The sequence below is a fragment of the Hippichthys cyanospilos genome, chromosome 3, assembly GCF_059441005.1.
Source record: "Hippichthys cyanospilos isolate Australia breed blue-spotted pipefish chromosome 3, RoL_Hcya_1.0, whole genome shotgun sequence".
Lineage (NCBI taxonomy): Eukaryota > Metazoa > Chordata > Actinopteri > Syngnathiformes > Syngnathidae > Hippichthys > Hippichthys cyanospilos.
This window is the reverse complement of record NC_142371.1, coordinates 6850791-6869064: the sequence shown is the minus strand read 5'-3', so window position 1 is coordinate 6869064 and position 18274 is coordinate 6850791. Positions and strand designations below refer to the sequence as shown.

Here is an 18274-nt window from a genome sequence, read left to right as displayed (position 1 = left end):
CAACAAGTAGCAGAGCACAAGTATGAACTGTAAGTGGGTAAGTTATGTACAGATACCTACACTAATATGCAGGTGTATATGGTGAATAAAAATAAAATGCCTGTGTGCATGGTAGGTAGGGTACCGCTATTTAACAAGTGGTGTGGAAAAGAAGGTGCAGCATAAATAGCGCAAAACAAAAATCTGTAGTAAGGTGCATGGTCTTGGGATAGCCGCAGCTGTGTGAGATGTATGAGCGTGATATTATAGCTGTATTGTATTACTATGGGTGGCTGTTGAGGACTCTGATGGCAGATGGGAAGAGGGGAAGCATTACTACGGTGCTCACCATTTTAACACCAATTTATAATGTGTGTGCTTTTAAATCTGTTTGCAAAAGTGGAGCAACAGGCTAACCTTTCAATGTTCACACCAATTAATGGAAAGGGTAGCCAAAGCAAGTGTTGCAATTGTAACACTTCTAGAATGATTACAGTAAATTAAGATGTCTGGACTAGTGCTAAGTGCGACTCCTACAGAAGTGATGAAAATAGAAACCAAATAATAATCATTCTCGACACGGGTTGTTATTTTATTAAATTTGAATTTTATGTCTTTAAATCTATTTGAGTAACTCCACTTTTGTTTTGAATAAAGAGTAGGTTCAGTTGAGTATACTCTTAAATCTAAACCATTCCGTGTTTTGTCGTTTAAACAAATGGATAAAACTTTACAGCATCATAATGGATCCATCTGGCTCCAGCCTTCCTTTGTGGAGTTTGCATGTTCTCCCCGAGCCCGCGTGGGTTCTCTCTGGGCACTCCGGCTTCCTCCCACACTCCAAAAGGAAAAAAAAAACAAAAACAAAACATGCATGGCAGGTGGATTGGACACACCAAATTGTCCTTAGGTGTGATTGGGTGTGTGAATGGATGTCTCTGTGTGCCCTGCAATTGGCTGGCAACCAGTTCAGAGTATCCCCGCCTACTGCCCGAAGCCAGCTCGGATGGGCACCAGCAAGCCTGCAACCCTCGTGAAGATAAGCAGCTCTAGAAACTGAATGGATGGATAAAAGTGACGCAATGTGAAAGTCTCAACAATTCATCAACTATATAGCTTTGGAATGCTCAATGTCTAGTTTCAAGTTAAAGTTCTTCTGGCGTCCTGAATAGTCAATCCTTATTATTGTAATCCACAGCAATGTAGGAGGAAAATGGATAAATCCTACCAGGTTCGAAGAAAAGTTCAGCTTATCCAAAGTGTTCCTTTGCTCCAGCGAGAGGCACAATCCACAAAGCTCAAGGGTAGCTCAAGTCCAACTCGGAAATATAGTTCAGAGGTTTCTGAACCAATTCACTAATACGGAAAAACAAGTTGTAAAACAAGTCAAGATTCAAGAGCTGTATTGTTATATGTATAGTTGTTCCACACAATGAAATTCTTCTTCTGTTCACTTCCTGAGCAGCTGACTACATTCCATAATATACCTCTTCTATTTAGCACAAAGAGTTCAACAAAAAGTTTCCATCGACTTTTCTCTGCGTCTTTTAACATGCTTTTTAGTCATGCCCATTGGTTTTGAATTAACAATGGAAGTATTTTCTAAATTGTATTAATAGGCTTTTACCTCGTAGGCTATATCTTAAACAGGGTTACACCTTGTAATCTTCATCTTGTATTTACTTTTAAGCACACATACACCAATAAGCAACTACAGTAATTGAGAATATGTGTCACAAAATGTGTGATTCTATTGTGTATGTTTCTGTCTGCAGGTCTCCAACCTGTTTGCTCGGGATGAAATAGATGAGATCCTCAGTGATCTCGTCCCGATCATGAAACGAGAGTTTCCAAGACGACCACCCACTAATGAAAATTTGTACGAGTACTTCATGTCACGGGTTCGACACAACCTTCACGTCATTCTGTGCTTTTCGCCCGTTGGGGAAAAGTTCCGTAACAGAGCTCTAAAATTCCCGGCACTGATTTCTGGTTGCACCATGGACTGGTTCAGACGCTGGCCAAAAGATGCTCTTGTTGCAGGTAAGTACAAACTCTTTTTGAGTTGCTTTTTCAAACTTCTAAGATAATTTCTTTTTGTTTTAGCTTTAAATTATAATTTAAACACACACATTGTTTGCAATGCATTTGCGTAACAATGGTTCTAAACAATTGATTACTCCTTTGTCGGTTTGCTTGTGCTCAGATATTAATGACATAGAAAATATTTGGATCATTCCTCCATTAAGACTAAATGCATCATAGACTGCAATATAGTCTATGCAATTTCAGCATTTTTGTCTTTTTTTTTGTTTCAGTTTCAGAGCACTTCGTGTCTGTGTTTGATATTGACTGCTCACCTCAAGTCAAGAGTGAGGTTATTCAATGTATGGGCTCATTTCAGGACGGGGTGGCTGAGAAGTGTGTTGACTACTTCCAGAGGTACAGTCTTATATGGATCATCTATTTGACTTGATTTATTTTAAAGCTTCTATTGATGTTAACAATAATTAAATAGAACAGCATAATAGATTTTGCAGTTTGCCTGGTATAGAAAGAAAATATATATAGAACTATAGGACACTTAAATTTGCAGGCATCGTATATAAAGCCCTCCATTGCTCTGTTGAATCACATCAAGTCATTTACAGTATTGTCATTTGACTGCAGGTACCGACGCTCCACTCATGTCACACCCAAGTCCTACTTATCCTTCATCCAGGGGTACAAAAACATCTATGAGGAAAAGAGATCTGAAGTTAAGACACTGGCAAACAGGTAAACCAATTAAGTGAATTCTTTGATCTGGCTTCATCCTGGCAATTTCAGATGTTGTCTTGAGAACAATGTAGAATCTAAGAAAGAAAAAATGGCGCACACAACCAAACCTTTTCTGTGTCTAAAACTTTTAGCTTACTAATTGGAATCTTAAATATATATTTGGCCTATCTTTAACCTTAATGCAGAAATTTAGTGAGCCAATTAAAACTACAAATTATCCACTGTTAATTAGGTCTGCAGTGAAATAAAGAAACTAAATAAAACATTGAAATTGAATAGACTGTTATAGACACCGCCAACAATAAAATAAAAATGTTTAATTTTGGAATAAAATAGCTTTGGTTTTAGGCCTCAATACTGATAAAGATGTTAGAGTAATCATGTACTCAAAAAAAAGGCAATGATTTTCTTGATTGCTCATTAGGTCTTGACTTCCTTCATCTATGCATTTTCATCAGCTGTTTATGCTCACAATGGTCGCGTATTGACTTCCTGATGCCAACCAAAGAATTGATATACCCTAATGGCCTATACAGAACCAAAAGTAAATTATCACATCACTACAAGATACAGTACATGTGGACCCAGAACCTTCTCAAATGTATTATTGGTTTATTTTGTTATTTTAATGTTTTTATACATTTAGTTTTGGGATCTTGGTACAAGTAAGACAAACAATAAATAATAAATTTGAACCATGCTGTATAGTTGTGCAAAAAGACAGACTTGGAAATGGATTGTAGTTAAAGTTGGATTTGATTGACAATACTGTATTGTTCTTTCATATAGGATGAACACAGGCCTCCAAAAGTTAAAGGAAGCTTCGGAATCAGTAGCAGCACTCAGCAAAGAGCTGGAAGTAAAGGAAAAAGAACTACAAGTGGCCAATGAAAAGGCTGATATGGTAAGTTTTACGCGTAACTTTTAACAATTTATGAACTGATATGTTAATGGAATTTTTTCATACAGTATGTTTTCATGTTTCAGTAACTGAATTGAATGTTAGGCTAAACTTTAGTTGTATAGTACAATCGCATAATAACATAATTAAAATTCCTGTCTGATGCATTTTGTACAACTCAGATGTACAGTAAGTGCTACTAAAGTCAATGTTTTCCTCCTTTCCTTCATTCTAAATACACGTACATGTTTTCACTCTGCCATGTTCATTTTACACAAAGTTTTACAGCAATGTAAGAGCTTGTGGTTTTTCATTAAGTCACCATTGTCCAGGAACTTTTTTACATGCTATAATACTTGTCTTTTAAAGGTGCTGAAAGAGGTGACAGTCAAAGCCCAGGCAGCTGAGCGAGTAAAGGTGGAGGTTCAGAAAGTCAAGGACAAGGCCGAAGCTATTTTAGAACGCATCTCAGCTGACAAGGCCATTGCCGAGCAGAAACTTGAAGCTGCCAAACCTGCATTGGAAGAAGCTGAGGCAGCACTGCAGGTACAGGGTTGGACAAACACAATATCCTCTACCCCATATTTCTTTATGCTGCACACAGAGGGATGTGATCGAACATGACTGAAATCTTGCTTAGTATGTGTGGTTTGCAACAGGTTTTCGTGAGTGGCTGACTGTTCGTGACTCCAGTATCTGTAAAATTTCATAAAAATGCACTTTAATATATTCATTTTGAGAATCTCACTCAGTGCAATATTCTGCATTATTTGATGTACACCCTCTCTCAAAACAATGACAGTACATTGCTTATTTATTTCAATTTCCATCTTAGTACAGTCTTGCCCGGTAGGGCAGGGGAAAATAAGTCGACCAAGTCAGGTAATTTGACTTTAAAAATAGATTGATGAAAATGATCAACCTAGAAAGTCAGAAGGTAAAAAAAAAAGATATAACAAGATTGAGATGATTTCTAATCAAAAAAGAGACCAACAATAAAGTAAGATTCCATTATTGCAAAGTGGAACTGGAATACCACAGCTATACTTAGACTGTTCTCACACCTAAACACTGAAACACCGCGTGCAATGACCATCTTGAGAGATGACTTCATATGTTGTCTTGATGCACCAACTCGCGGCGAAATGACTGGTCTTGTTTGCGCAATTCAAAATCCATATTGTTTTACTAGTTAAAGGGATTTCATTACCGACACTATTAGCACATCGAGCTTATGAAAAGAAAAAAAATGCAAGGTTTGAACTTCCTAAAAAGTACTAGGACCGTATTATCCAAGTATATAACTTGTTATTGCAAATAATCAATGGTTGCTTGATTTTAGCTGTTCAAATTAACGAGGGAAGCAAGCACAAAATGTGCCCATTTTGCTCATCAAGATGAGGGTGCAGCAGCAGTTATCGACCTTGTTGTAGCTAACAGACAGCTCCACTCTTAGGTTTATTCATTGGAGCATCATCTGCAACATATGCAATGCAATGTATATATATATATATATATATATATATATATATATATATATATATATATATATATATATATATATATATATATATATATATATATATATATATATATATATATATATATTTGTTATGTATATGTAAGCCAATTGGTATTTATTATTGTTATTGTTGACATTAAAGAGTAATATGTAGTGTACTGATGCTAATCCCAGTTGTTGGGTTTAAAGTGGGCTTGATACTTCTCAAATGACCCAAGGAGAGGTGTAAATAATAACTCAGGAGTCAGAGATTTAGTTTTACCACTGCACTGGAGAGAGCTCGAAGGAGAGCGTGACCGTGTGTCAGCCTCGTTGCAAAGTCTTTCTCCACGAGCTCTCCGGCTGCAGTCTTTTATTGATAAGTTGTTGCTGAGTCGCGGTGGGTCTCATGATTCAATCTGTGGCATCACATGGCTATTGTACAAATGGCAGGTTCCACTCGCCCTTTGAACATTGTTGACAACTCACACATCCCAATGTCTATGCATAGACAATAGGGAGCCGGCACGGCTCCTGGAGCAGCTGGAGCACATGAAACAATGCCGCTTCATCAGTGCAACAGCCAGTTTATAATTAACTTATCTTACAACAGTGCATGCTAACTTCTTAAAATGAGCAAATTTGGGTGGTATCTACTAATTCAAAAGTGTAGATGATCCATTCATCCATTTTCTAGCATCGCGTATTCTCACTAGGCTTGCATGCTTCATGGTGCTTATCCCAGCTATGGGTAACACCTTAATAGTTGCCAGTCTATTGAAGGGCACAGAGGGACAAACAACCATTCACCTACCCAATATCACCTAAGGACAATTCAAAGTCTCCAATATACCTGCCATGAATTTTTTTGGCGTGTGGCAGGAAGCTAGAGTGCCCTGAGAGAACCCAGACGAGCTTAGGTAGAACAGGCAAACTCCAAACAGGAAGGTAAGGAAGATTTGACTTCAGGACGTGCTATTTAATACTGTGTAAAAAAACAAAAGTAAAATGAGTATTTTTCTATTCACTCCAATTCCACTCACGTTCAACCAGAGTGAATTATTTAAAAATACAAATAAACTATTTTTTGTTTTTTGTTTTGTGGTGCATGGTGGGGGGTTGATTACTCAATTATTCAATGGACAATTGGTAGGGTAATCAAATTAAAACATTCTATAGTGAGAACCCTATTTCTGTGTCAAATAAATGTAGCCAGAATCATTATATAGATCGTTGAAACATGGATTGCCTGATGAACCAGCTGAACTCAATGACAAACCCAAAGCACAGTGCCGAAAAAGTCAGAACAATTGTTTTGCTCTGCCTAAAACAACACTTCAGAAAGTGCCATTTAGTGTCAGTGCAGGTTTTGCCTGCATCTCTGCCACCCTGCAGGGTTTTTGTGTGACAGTGTGTATTTCTATAGTTAGCATGTTGCTTTTGGCTGAGAAGCTGTGTAGTAATTAAAGCATGGCTCCTGGGTAGATGGTTGCAGCAACATCATCAACAATGTCAGGTCCCTGATTAGAATTTGTATCTTGCTGTGGTGGATGTGAAACTGGATACATCCTCCTAGGACATATTTGTCACATTCATTTGAAATTTTGAGATGTTCAGATGGAATAATGATATGCTTGAAGAAAATGATGTTTGATATAGAATGCATAATGTACAGCCATGTTGACACGGTGTTGGTACCGCTGTACACCCACCTGCGTTCTCATGGATGTCAGGCTGAAGGGTCTCGTCATTGTGTTTTCGACCTTTATTGGTCACTTTCTCCATTTTTAAACTATTTTGTGAAATGACATTTGAGACAAGGTTCTCTTACTGTCATACACTTCGACTGCAATTTGAACGTTTTGCCACTCTGAAAAAACAGTCGAGGCCTTAAGGAGATTTTTGTAGAAATCAAAAATGGACATATCTGCAGAAAAATGAAATTTGTCAATAATTAAAAACAAATCCCGGATATACGTCTGATAAAAAAAAATTTAAAAATCACAAATAAAGAAATAATGACTAACTTTCAGGAATTTAAGTGATTGATTTAAATGGTTTGAAATTTAGTTTTTTTATTTATTTATTTTTTTATAATTTCCAGACATGTTAACCAAGTACCATAATCTAACTGAAAATGAAACCGGTGATATCTGGCTTGACTTGGTGGTAGGAGAGCTGTTTTGCACTCTTCATGAGCTTGCAACCTTCCTCAAGCATGAATTTATTATAATTATATGTTTTATTCACTGCATCTATCAGAGCTCTAAAAAGTCAAGCATATTGCTGCCTTTCAATTATGAACACCAATGATCGATTGAAAATGGATTTTTCAATTGTATGTTCTGACGTTAGTGAACCTATCTAAAACCTCTCTGTAAAATGCCATAAATAGCTACCGAGGTAGAATTCAGATTTTCTTTTATTATTGTAAGAATCTGTCAGGATTCAGTAAAAATGCCGATAAAAAAAAGTAAAAAAAAAACAAACCTAAGCATGGGTATTTCCATCTTGTTCTAGTTTTCATTTACGATCAGATCAAAAGCATAGCTCGCAAATTATATTGGCTTTGCTGTAAAATACAAGAATCCGTCAGAGTACTAATAGTATTTTCAGTTATTATGTGCATTGTTGGGCAGGTTTGCTTTATGTTTGATGCTGTGCTCTGGAGATGATTGGGCTAAAACGACAAACTCCATAAGTGAGAAGAGATCAGGGAAAAACAAATGATGAGAAGGCAGGATCATGAAAGGGTGCTCTTAGTAGGTTGCTTTGATTTTAGCACCTTCTCTCTAGCTTTTTATGAGTCTCTTCAAAAAATTGTATTTCCCTCTTAGCAGTTCTTGTCTTTAATTACATGCGCTGTGTTTATTCCCCACTTATTATTTAAGTGTTCTTCCTTGATCTCAAGTGTGCATTCTCACACATATATGAAAAATGTCACGGAATTTTAAATGTTCATATTCAAGACAGAGAAAAGCTAATCTAACCTTGGCTCATTTCTTAGGTAACCCCTCCAACACACACACGCACGCACACACAAAATCCGAACAGGATTAAAGCTGCTTCATCAAAAGCCATTTTACAGTTATAGATACTTATTTATAATTCTCAACTTCCACTTTTGTGAGAACAGTTTGGCTGGGAAAAATCATTTGTACAAAGGCTCATGAAGACACAGTTTAGTATGGGGAAAGATCCCTGACCTTAACCCCATGAAACACCTTCAGAATCAATTACAGAAATTGTGATCAAGGCACTCTTAACTTCCAACACACTCCCAACTCTAACACACTGTGTTGGGGTTTTTGTGAAAGCATTTTGTCTTGGGTTGGAAGTGCGAAGTTGGGAACTTTTCATGTGCTACAACAGGAACATTTACATGCATATATGGACTGACATGAATGGAATGGAAATGTGCAAACCAAAAATTGCAGTTATTCGGACTGTCATTTGAATACTTGTGGAATTGAATACTCTTGTTTATTTTTCTGTAGATTAATTGTAGAATGATTTAAAATTTAACTTTGCATTCATTTACAAATTAATTTTCCTGATTGCTGTTTATTAACACAATTGTTGTTAATTAAATCTTTTTGAGTAATAACAGTGTAAGCAATAACGAAGCAATATCACTGTAATGTGACTGCTGTTGTTCTCACTTAACTTTTTACAAATGATTCAGTCACTGGTGTGGTATTGTATTCTAAAGTAAGAGTATATTTTTGCCAATGTCTTATTTTGATTAATCACAACAGATAATCTGTCTGATTTCATAATGATTACAAAAATCAGAGATCAATATTGCTGAGAGTCTGAAATCCGAAGATTTGGACAAAACTTGTCACAAAACAATGACTCTGAACTGATACTCAACAAATTTTCCGAATATGTCAATTAATAATCTGCGATAAATTAGCATTCCATGATTTTGACACATCTTAGTATGCATTTAATTGGAAAAAATGTCACGCTACACAATCCGAATACACTGAATTCATTGCACACTAGATGAATGTTAATTTTGTCTTTGTTCCTGGTTGTGTTTGTTCAATTAATGCGGGGAAAAAAATGCATTTACACCCCCCCCCAAAAAAACAAAAAACAAAAAATCAACTGTATTTTTGATTTTAGAACACATCAGTTAGTATCCAATTTTTGACACAACTTTTCTCTCCACTCAGACAATTAAACCATCTGACATTGCCACGGTACGCACGCTTGGGCGTCCCCCACACCTCATCATGAGGATTATGGACTGTGTGCTGCTGCTATTCCAGAGAAGGGTCAACCCTGTGAAGATAGACCCGGAGAAGAACTGCAACACGCCATCCTGGCAGGAGTCTCTCAAACTCATAACAGCAGGAAATTTCCTGGGCAGCCTACAGGTATAAGTTGCAAATAGAGGCAGCAATAGTTTGTTCTAGATAGTACCATATTCAGATTGTGGGAGGATGCTCCTCGTGCATATTTGCAGAACAGCTTTATCATGAGCTAATCACTTTGAACTATACTGTATATGAAGTAGTAGATAATTCCACAAATGACAAGTTTGCAAATTAGCCCTCTCACTAGCTAAATTAACCAAATAACCTACTGCCACATTCCTATCAGCTTCAACCACTGTAAGATAGATATGCCATATCACATAACAATATTATTGTTATCACATGCCCATTACGCTTCAAGGCTTCAAAGTTCTCTCAGGAATGTTGTTGAATGTTATGCGAAGTGCTACCACATGCTGTCTCAATATGACTTTGCTTTTCCCTAAGATTTCAAAACAAGTATGTATATTCATTTTGTGCCGCTTGTGGAATTTTTAAGATTTGGTCGGAAATAGCTAAAAAGTCTGGAAATCAAAATGTCTTGTATTTAGGTTTCCTTTATTTGAAGCTTCAAAGTCACGAGTCTTAAGAGAACAGTCGGGTGGTCTCTAAGAGAGTGTGAAGGGACAGGTAAAAGTGAAGATTCTTATTCACTCAGTGGGAATGAACACCTACAAGTTGAAAACCAGACCTAAACACACAAAAGAAACAGTTCTTTTTTCAATGTGCTTATCAGTCGGAGTGGAGGAAATTTACAAAGGAGGCAAAAACCATAAAAAGGAAAGTGGGTGTCTTGAACTCCTTAACCTATCAGGGTCATCTTATCCTTGCAGCAAGAATATTTCTCATGCCTGGTTTAGTGAAAAGGTATTTGTTAAAACAATGCCAGGTGGTCAGTGAATAACATAATGTTAAACTAAAATAGGCTAAATACAAATTTTCTAGCAAACGCTCATCCTGTTTGTTCAGGGTCTTAAAATGGCTAAAGACATTTACAGTACATGGTATCGGCAACTATTCACACCGAGATTCACTCCTTTGGGCAATTTAGATTTCCAAAATAATGCATGCTTTCAGAGTTAGAGAGTAAAGTAGCTATGCAAAATTTTCTTCGTGGTACAAATAGCTCAAAATAGCATTTGTTAGCAAGCTGTTTTGATAGCAACACACAAAATGGTCTCTGTGTTTTTTCTCAGCCCATTTTTAGTAGCAAGAGTGTCAAGGATTTGCCATTTTCAGTGTTGCCATTATGCCATAATATCATTATCAATGGCCCATCACTCGATTATATAACATCATTAATATGAAAGCCAAAAGGACTGTACAGATGAATAACAGTAAGATTTGCTGACCTTTTACATGGACTCTCATGTAACCCTAATTTTGTTGTGTGGTTTTAAGTCAATTTTCCCCATAACCTCTTCCTGATTTCCAGAGCGATAATTCTGGTGATATAGATACACACTGGGCAATACAGATTGTGAAAGATAAGAATAAGTAACTTAGTCAAATAAAAATATGCAGTAAGAACTGTTCAATGTTCTTTTTGATTGAGAAGCTTGATTTCTTAAGCCAGAGCTGAAAAAAACAAAAACAAAGAAAATGAGGATCATTTGACTCAGATTTCTGTTATATGCTCTATCTTTCACCGTATTTGTTGACTTGTTTCCATTATCAGCTCGACACTGCTTCTCTTTCCTCATTAGTACATCGGAGCTGCAACCTCTGAACATCTACGTTATGCCTACTCTACTCTTGGGCTTGCTTTCTAAGCCTGCAGTATTTGCTGGCCTGTTCACCATGGACCTCTACCTCATCCTTTCTTGTTCTAACCCTGCCACATTCTCTCCCTTGCAGCAATTCCCCAAAGACACCATTAATGAAGAGACGGTGGAGCTCCTGCAGCCCTATTTTGACATGCCCGACTACAACATTGAAACAGCTAAAAGAGTGTGTGGTAATGTTGCCGGCCTTGCATCCTGGACCAAAGCCATGGCCACTTTCTTTTCCATCAACAAGGAAGTCTTGCCGTTAAAGGTAATACCTGTATATAGAGTTACATGATTATTATACCAATGAGAATTTGCCTTGTTGCGATGCTTATTCCAAATACAGTACTGCCACAAGTCATGTTCATCAAAATCCCTTGAACTCCTCTGGTAAATATACACAGGGCCAAAGGCTACACCCCATAGAACCCCACTTTGATTAAAAATATTCATTCATTTCCTCAACTTCTTGGCTGCTTGGTTGCAGATTATGTGTCCATGAAACAGAAAGCAAAAATGAAGCCATTTTAAATGCAAGTCTCTGTATCCTATTTGAATTTAATCCATTAAGCACAGACCCAAATATTGATCTCCGCAGGCAAAATCTTGTTTGAGAAACTCTCAACCACCTTCCAGTCACACATTTAAAAATATGCTGAAATAGCTTAAACAGTAAATGGAGTACATGTACTGTGTTTAGTACTGCTTCCCTATTTAAAAGCTATATATTTTTACTCTATATCTCCCTGCAAATTTGAGGTGTACCCTAGCTTTCATCCAAAATCAGCTGGGAATCGACTACCGCTCACCTACAACGCTAACGTGCACACATAGAGCAGTTTAGTGGATGAATGGACCGACGGGCGGGCGGAGAGCCATTTTGCAAATGCTGTTGACTGAAAATGACATCTCAGTTGCTAAGGGCTTGGTTAACAAACCATCATAGCTCACCTGTTCTTTATTTTCGTTCAACAGCATTTGAAAATTGACCACTTCCTTAGATAAATACAATTAGGTGGACTTTCTTGTCCAATACACAAGACTTTCCTGTCCAATACACCTTACTCAATCGCAGTATTCTTCAGAATACTGTGTTTAGACTAGTGCTGCCACATATTTGAAAAATTGACAGGATTTGATATTCCCTTTAAGCAATGTCATTCTTTGAAATTTAAGAGCAATATGAGTTTCATGGTGTGAGGTAGGTAAATATGCTGCATGAAAACACACATAGGAAAAGCTACATTGAATTTGTTATATTGCTTCCCTCACATTTTCTTTTATCCCTTGCCTTTTTCCCTTCTCCTTCAGTCACTCGAAAATATTCTCTCTCAATGGCCCAGTGACAACTCCCTGCGACTTTTTTTCACCTCAGTACAGAACAGTCTAGCAAATTGATTTTCTGATTTTCAGCCCTATGGTGCCTTTCTATGAGCTGGCCTTTCAAACACAGAGAGAATGAGACGGACAGGAATACTGTACTCCACTCCTCTCAGCACTTGCGTTTCTCCATGTACAAATAAAATGTAATCAGACTCACGCAGCTACAAACACTTCACACTGTTTTCTAAATCTTTGTTTAAACTAAAGATTTCTCTGTAGCTTTAATCAGAAAATACCCCCACCGGTTCCCATCACCACACTGCTGTCTAAAACAGACCCTTTTCCCTCCTACGATGCCCTTATTATCATCTCCTTTTTTTCTAGTCTTCTCCCCCAGCCATTATCTTTTGATGTTGTAAATCTCTATTCCTCCCAACCACTTGTCTGTATCTACATTGAAAATCAGCCAGAACCATGCCTTTCTGCACAGTATTCATTTTAGTTGGAATGCATGTTTGCATAATTTTGTATACTACGGTGTATTATCACTCATTGGAACAGTTATCCCCCTGTTATCCAATGTGTCTCAGTCACACGCACACAATTCAGCACACGAGTTTGGATAGCTGCTTTTATCAAAACATAAGTTTGTACTTTAACTACAGGAAATACACTCTACACATCGAGTACAAAGTAAAGTCACCTGCAGCTTCTCATCATTTTGAGGAATGTTGCTGGATGAGCCAAAATCTTGACTTTTGGCCATCCAGTTATCTGTTATGTCGGGAGTAGATTACGATTCCCCACTCACTCTGTTTTGTCCTCATCTATCCTTTTTTTTCACTCTCCATCTACTTTTTTAGTCCCCTTAAAAGGGGTCCCTAACCATTTAACTGTTATGTGTAGAATAAAGCCAGCACAAATCATTTTTTATTTTCCTCCTTTCTTTTTCAAGGCTAACTTGGCAGTGCAGGAAAATCGTCTGTCCAACGCTCATGTTGATTTTCAGAAAGCTCAGGCCGAGCTAGATGCCAAACAGGCAGAGCTGGATGTGGTACAGTGCGAGTACGAGAAGGCCATGATGGAGAAACAGGTCAGCAGCTGCATTTGAATGCTCACAACTCGCCCCAAATTAAGGCTTTCATCTTTTTTTACTCGTTGTCAACATATGAGCTTTGTCGGTGGTTGACATGTACTTGGACTGTTTGATCGAAGTGTTCTTCTGAAAGTCTAAATCGATATCCTGACCCATGTTTTTGTCTTTACTCCTTTTCAGACATTGCTAGAGGATGCAGAGCGCTGCAGGTATAAGATGCAGACTGCTTCCAGTTTGATCAGTGGCTTGGCTGGCGAGAAGGAGAGATGGACAGAGCAGAGCAAAGAGTTTGCTGCTCAGACAAAACGTCTCGTTGGTTGGTTTCACAAGTGTATTTTATTTTTCCAATCTACATTTACTTACGAATGGTACAGAAGCACATTGGTTAGCATTATTGCCAAACCGCAAGAAAATCCGGGCTTGCTTTTCCACACACTGTCTAAAAAGCATTTTTTCAAATACTGTAATGGTGATGCCAGCAATGCAGAATATGCCAATTAGTCAGTTTTCTGTTATCCTACGACTACACCTAGTCCTAATTTCCTCAGTTGAGAGTGAGGGTTCAATTCCTGGCTGGGTCATGCCAAAAACCATAAAACTTGGACCCTTTGCCTCCCTGCTTGACACTTAGCATTAAGGGTTTGTATTATGGGAATTGATCACCAATCGATTCTCAAGTGTGAAAACCATGCCGCTTACTGCTCCCTCAAGGTATGCATCAAATATATAGAGCAAATTTCACCATCCTTCAGTGTTTGTGACAATCAGCGGTACTTTATAAGCAATATCATTCACACAAAAATGAATGAGTTCTCAGCACTCCTTCCATCACTTGAAGCCAGATGAAGATTTCCTGTGACCCTGAACAGGCAAAACATTATAGAAAACGGATGTAGGATTTTAATGTCTGTGGCTTCTTGATCCAGGTGACATACTACTTGCAACAGCATTCCTGTCTTACTCCGGTCCGTTCAACCAGGAGTTTCGTAACCTCCTACTCAGTGATTGGCAAAATGAACTGAAGCAACGCCAAATCCCATTTGGCAGCAGTCTCAATCTGACCGAGCTACTTATTGATGCGCCTACTATCAGTGAGTGGAATTTACAGGTCAGTAATCAAACTCTGATCTGGTAATTTGGGTGTAAGGGAAGAACAAGGTTAAAGTAAAAAAAATCATACAAAAGAATGTTCCATTTAAATAATTTTATGATTATACATGTAAGTATTGAAGACATGCTTATTGCTCATCCTTTTCTTTGACAGGGACTCCCTAATGATGACCTGTCTATTCAGAATGGCATCATTGTCACCAAGGCTGCACGCTTTCCTCTCCTTGTTGACCCTCAAACACAAGGAAAAATCTGGATTAAAAACAAAGAGGCCAGAAATGAGCTGCAGGTTTGTTTTTCAAATGTATGACTTATCTGTTTATATTTTTTAGTGCATTCTGCACCAATTCAAATACTGTAGTTATACAAAATGAAGTATTCAAATTGTAAGATATGATCGATAGCACATCTGAAGGATGAATTGCTGTGGAGTTAAGTTGTGGAACTTCAGATTTAGGAAAATTCTTAATAATAAAAAAAAAGATAGAGGGCCTTCTCTGGATTGAGGAGGAGAGAGTGCCCCAAGTAGAGGAATTCAAGGATCTTGTTCATAAGTGAGAGAAAGATAGAACAAGAGTTTGACAGGCGGATCATGCATTGTCTGCTGTGATGCGGACTCTGTATCTGTCTGTCGTGGTGAAGAAGGAGCTAAGCCTAAAGGAGAAGCTCTTGATTTACCAGTTAGTCTACATCCCTACCCTCACCTGTGGCCACATGCTATACGAAACCTTTTCCTGTTCTCAAAAGTGTCACATTGCAATAAGAAATGCATTGACATTTGTGCTCTTTGTACAAAAGGTTCAGCCACGTTAATTGGAGATAATTTATAACTAAATATATCTCCATTCTGCCAGATCACCTCACTAAATCATAAATACTTCAAGAACCACCTTGAAGACAGTCTGTCCCTTGGACGTCCCCTCCTGATTGAGGATGTTGGGGAAGAATTGGACCCTGCCCTTGATAACATTCTTGAGAAAAACTTCATCAAGACTGGATCCACCTACAAGGTAATGACATGAATGGTCCACTTAGACATTTAGATGGTTTTATTCCCTCCCATTTCCTACGCAAAGCCATTAATGCTGATTTCCGTCTTTTTTTCCCAGGTCAAAATTGGGGACAAGGAAGTGGATGTTATGAAGGGCTTCAGACTGTACGTCACCACCAAGCTGCCGAACCCAGCATACACCCCTGAGATAAGTGCCCGCACCTCCATCATTGACTTCACTGTTACAATGAGAGGACTGGAAGACCAGCTTCTAGGCCGAGTCATTCTCAAAGAAAAACAGGTACAATTTCTTTAAATTCTCTAAATTTATTATTGTATAGCTGTTCTGTTGGGCTTGTTATTTTTTTTCTCCTTTCAAATCAGTTGATAAGTGTGCAGAAGTCCTTCAGCCACTGAGTATGTATTAACTATGTTTTATGTCATCAGGAACTGGAGAAGGAGAGGACAGATCTCCTGGAGGATGTTACATCGAACAAGCGCAAGATGAAGGAACTTGAAGACAGCCTCCTCTGCCGCCTGACTAGCACAAAGGAAAGGAAATGCGCTCCATAACAAAACATCAATCCATTCGGTCAATATGAGTTCAAGTGATGTAGTGTTTTGTTACTCAGCCTTGATCAACAGAAATAATTTGACAACTTAATGTGTCTATTTAAACTTTGGCCTCTATACACATGTCTTCAAGATTAACGAGCTTGTGCATTGAAAATCAAGATTTTCCCTATGCGCTATTTATACTGCTGTGCTATAATAGCAACTCCATGTTTACACTTTCATTTCCTGACTTACTCACATAAATACTGTATTTCTATTTGCAGGGCTCACTAGTGGATGATGAAAGTCTGATTGCAGTTCTTGCCAACACCAAGTGTACGTCTGAAGAGGTCAATCAGAAACTACAGATTGCAGCTGAAACTGAGGTTCAAATCAATGCTGCCAGGGAGGAGTATCGACCTGGTAGGTCATAGCAGAGTTTACGTCCTTTGGGCCAATGTTTCCCCTGTCATTGAATGTGTTATAGCCACTTTTCGTCCATCCCTTTCCAATACCCTTAAGGTTGGGAGGATAGTTTCTATACCAGCAAAAGGTCAAATGGGGGGTTAGAGCCAATCCCATCTGACTTAAGGCAAGAGGCTCTGTACATTGTGGACTGATCGCCAGTCAATAACCGGGCTGGCACTTGAGACACTTGAGGCACTATACAATCATTCACACCTACAGGCAATTGTGAATCTTCAATTAACCTAAGATAATGTATCCTGTGAGGCAACAGCACTAACCCTTGGACAAAATACATTCACTTTTGCGGCTCTATTTTTGTACCTAGCGCATTTGCGCTCACGCTTGAAACAGTGGTCCATTTTGAACTAACCAAGAAGGTTTTGTAGCACCACTTACAGTGAAAAATAAAATTAAATCTCTGTAGTCATGACTGAAGGCTAGAAAAATTGGAAGGCATGTGTAGCATCCCAAGATGTGCAAAATAGATGTGCATTGTACTTACACAGGTAAGTAGGATTTTTTTTGTTCATGAATTTATTTTTTCATGCACGTTTACAGAGCGTCGTAATCTTTTCCAAGATGGTTCGTACAGTGTAGTGTGTACAAGACCTGGCACAGCCACAGGGAAAACAAAACTTGACTTTTTAAAATATTATAGGATGTGGGAGGCATCAAATTTCATCAAAATTGTTTCACTACAGAAGAGGAAATGCTCAACCCATGAGCACAGTTTAGACGTCACTTTTTGCTTGACTTGCGCTGGGCATAAAAAAAAAAGGGCTATTGCTGTTGCAAGTAGTCTTTTAGAACCAACCATGTACTTAACTTCTCATTAAACTAGAAAGTTTAATGTATCCTGAAATGATGACGGCTGTCTATTTACAGTGGCCACCAGGGGCAGCATATTGTATTTCCTGATCACAGAAATGAGCATGGTGAATGTGATGTATCAGACTTCCCTGAGACAATTCCTAGGACTTTTTGACCTCTCTCTGGCTAGGTGAGATTTCTCCACAATTTTGTGGAGGTAACTGATTTCAATATTTACTGTTCCCTCCTTCAGTTTGAAAAGTCTTCATCGTTCTGTTGTTTGGCAGCTTTAAAGTTTATATTTTTGTGTTATGGATCCAATCTAACTTTTGTTTGCCCACACCCGAGCTCTGAAGTTTGATTATCAAATTCAATAAGGGCTTTGTTTGCTCTATTGCCTCTGGCTCTTCTGCAATATTTAGAAGGCGCTCCAGCAGTGATGTATAAGCATATTGAAAATGTGGATTCCAAAAATAACATACTGATGACAGGCAGCTCATTCATTATAATTCAAATGTTTTCTCACAAAAAAAAAAAAAAAAAAATATATATATATATATATATATATATATATATATATATATATATATATATATATATATATATATATATATATATATATATATATATGTATATATATATATATATATATATATATATAT

The 18274-nt window shown here is 37.8% G+C and overlaps 1 protein-coding gene across 1 annotated transcript in view; it reads left to right on the top strand.

The window, feature by feature from the left end:
• The window catches only part of dnah5 (dynein, axonemal, heavy chain 5), a 94711-nt gene that overhangs the window by 52276 nt on the left and 24161 nt on the right, over positions 1-18274 (top strand). Inside the window, 16 exon segments of the mRNA XM_088409446.1 lie at positions 1755-2022; positions 2298-2421; positions 2650-2757; positions 3550-3664; positions 4031-4207; positions 9347-9550; positions 11348-11527; positions 13538-13675; positions 13859-13994; positions 14605-14786; positions 14943-15077; positions 15643-15798; positions 15898-16080; positions 16227-16327; positions 16615-16757; positions 17688-17802. Coding sequence (XP_088265572.1) covers positions 1755-2022; positions 2298-2421; positions 2650-2757; positions 3550-3664; positions 4031-4207; positions 9347-9550; positions 11348-11527; positions 13538-13675; positions 13859-13994; positions 14605-14786; positions 14943-15077; positions 15643-15798; positions 15898-16080; positions 16227-16327; positions 16615-16757; positions 17688-17802 — 2465 coding nt within the window.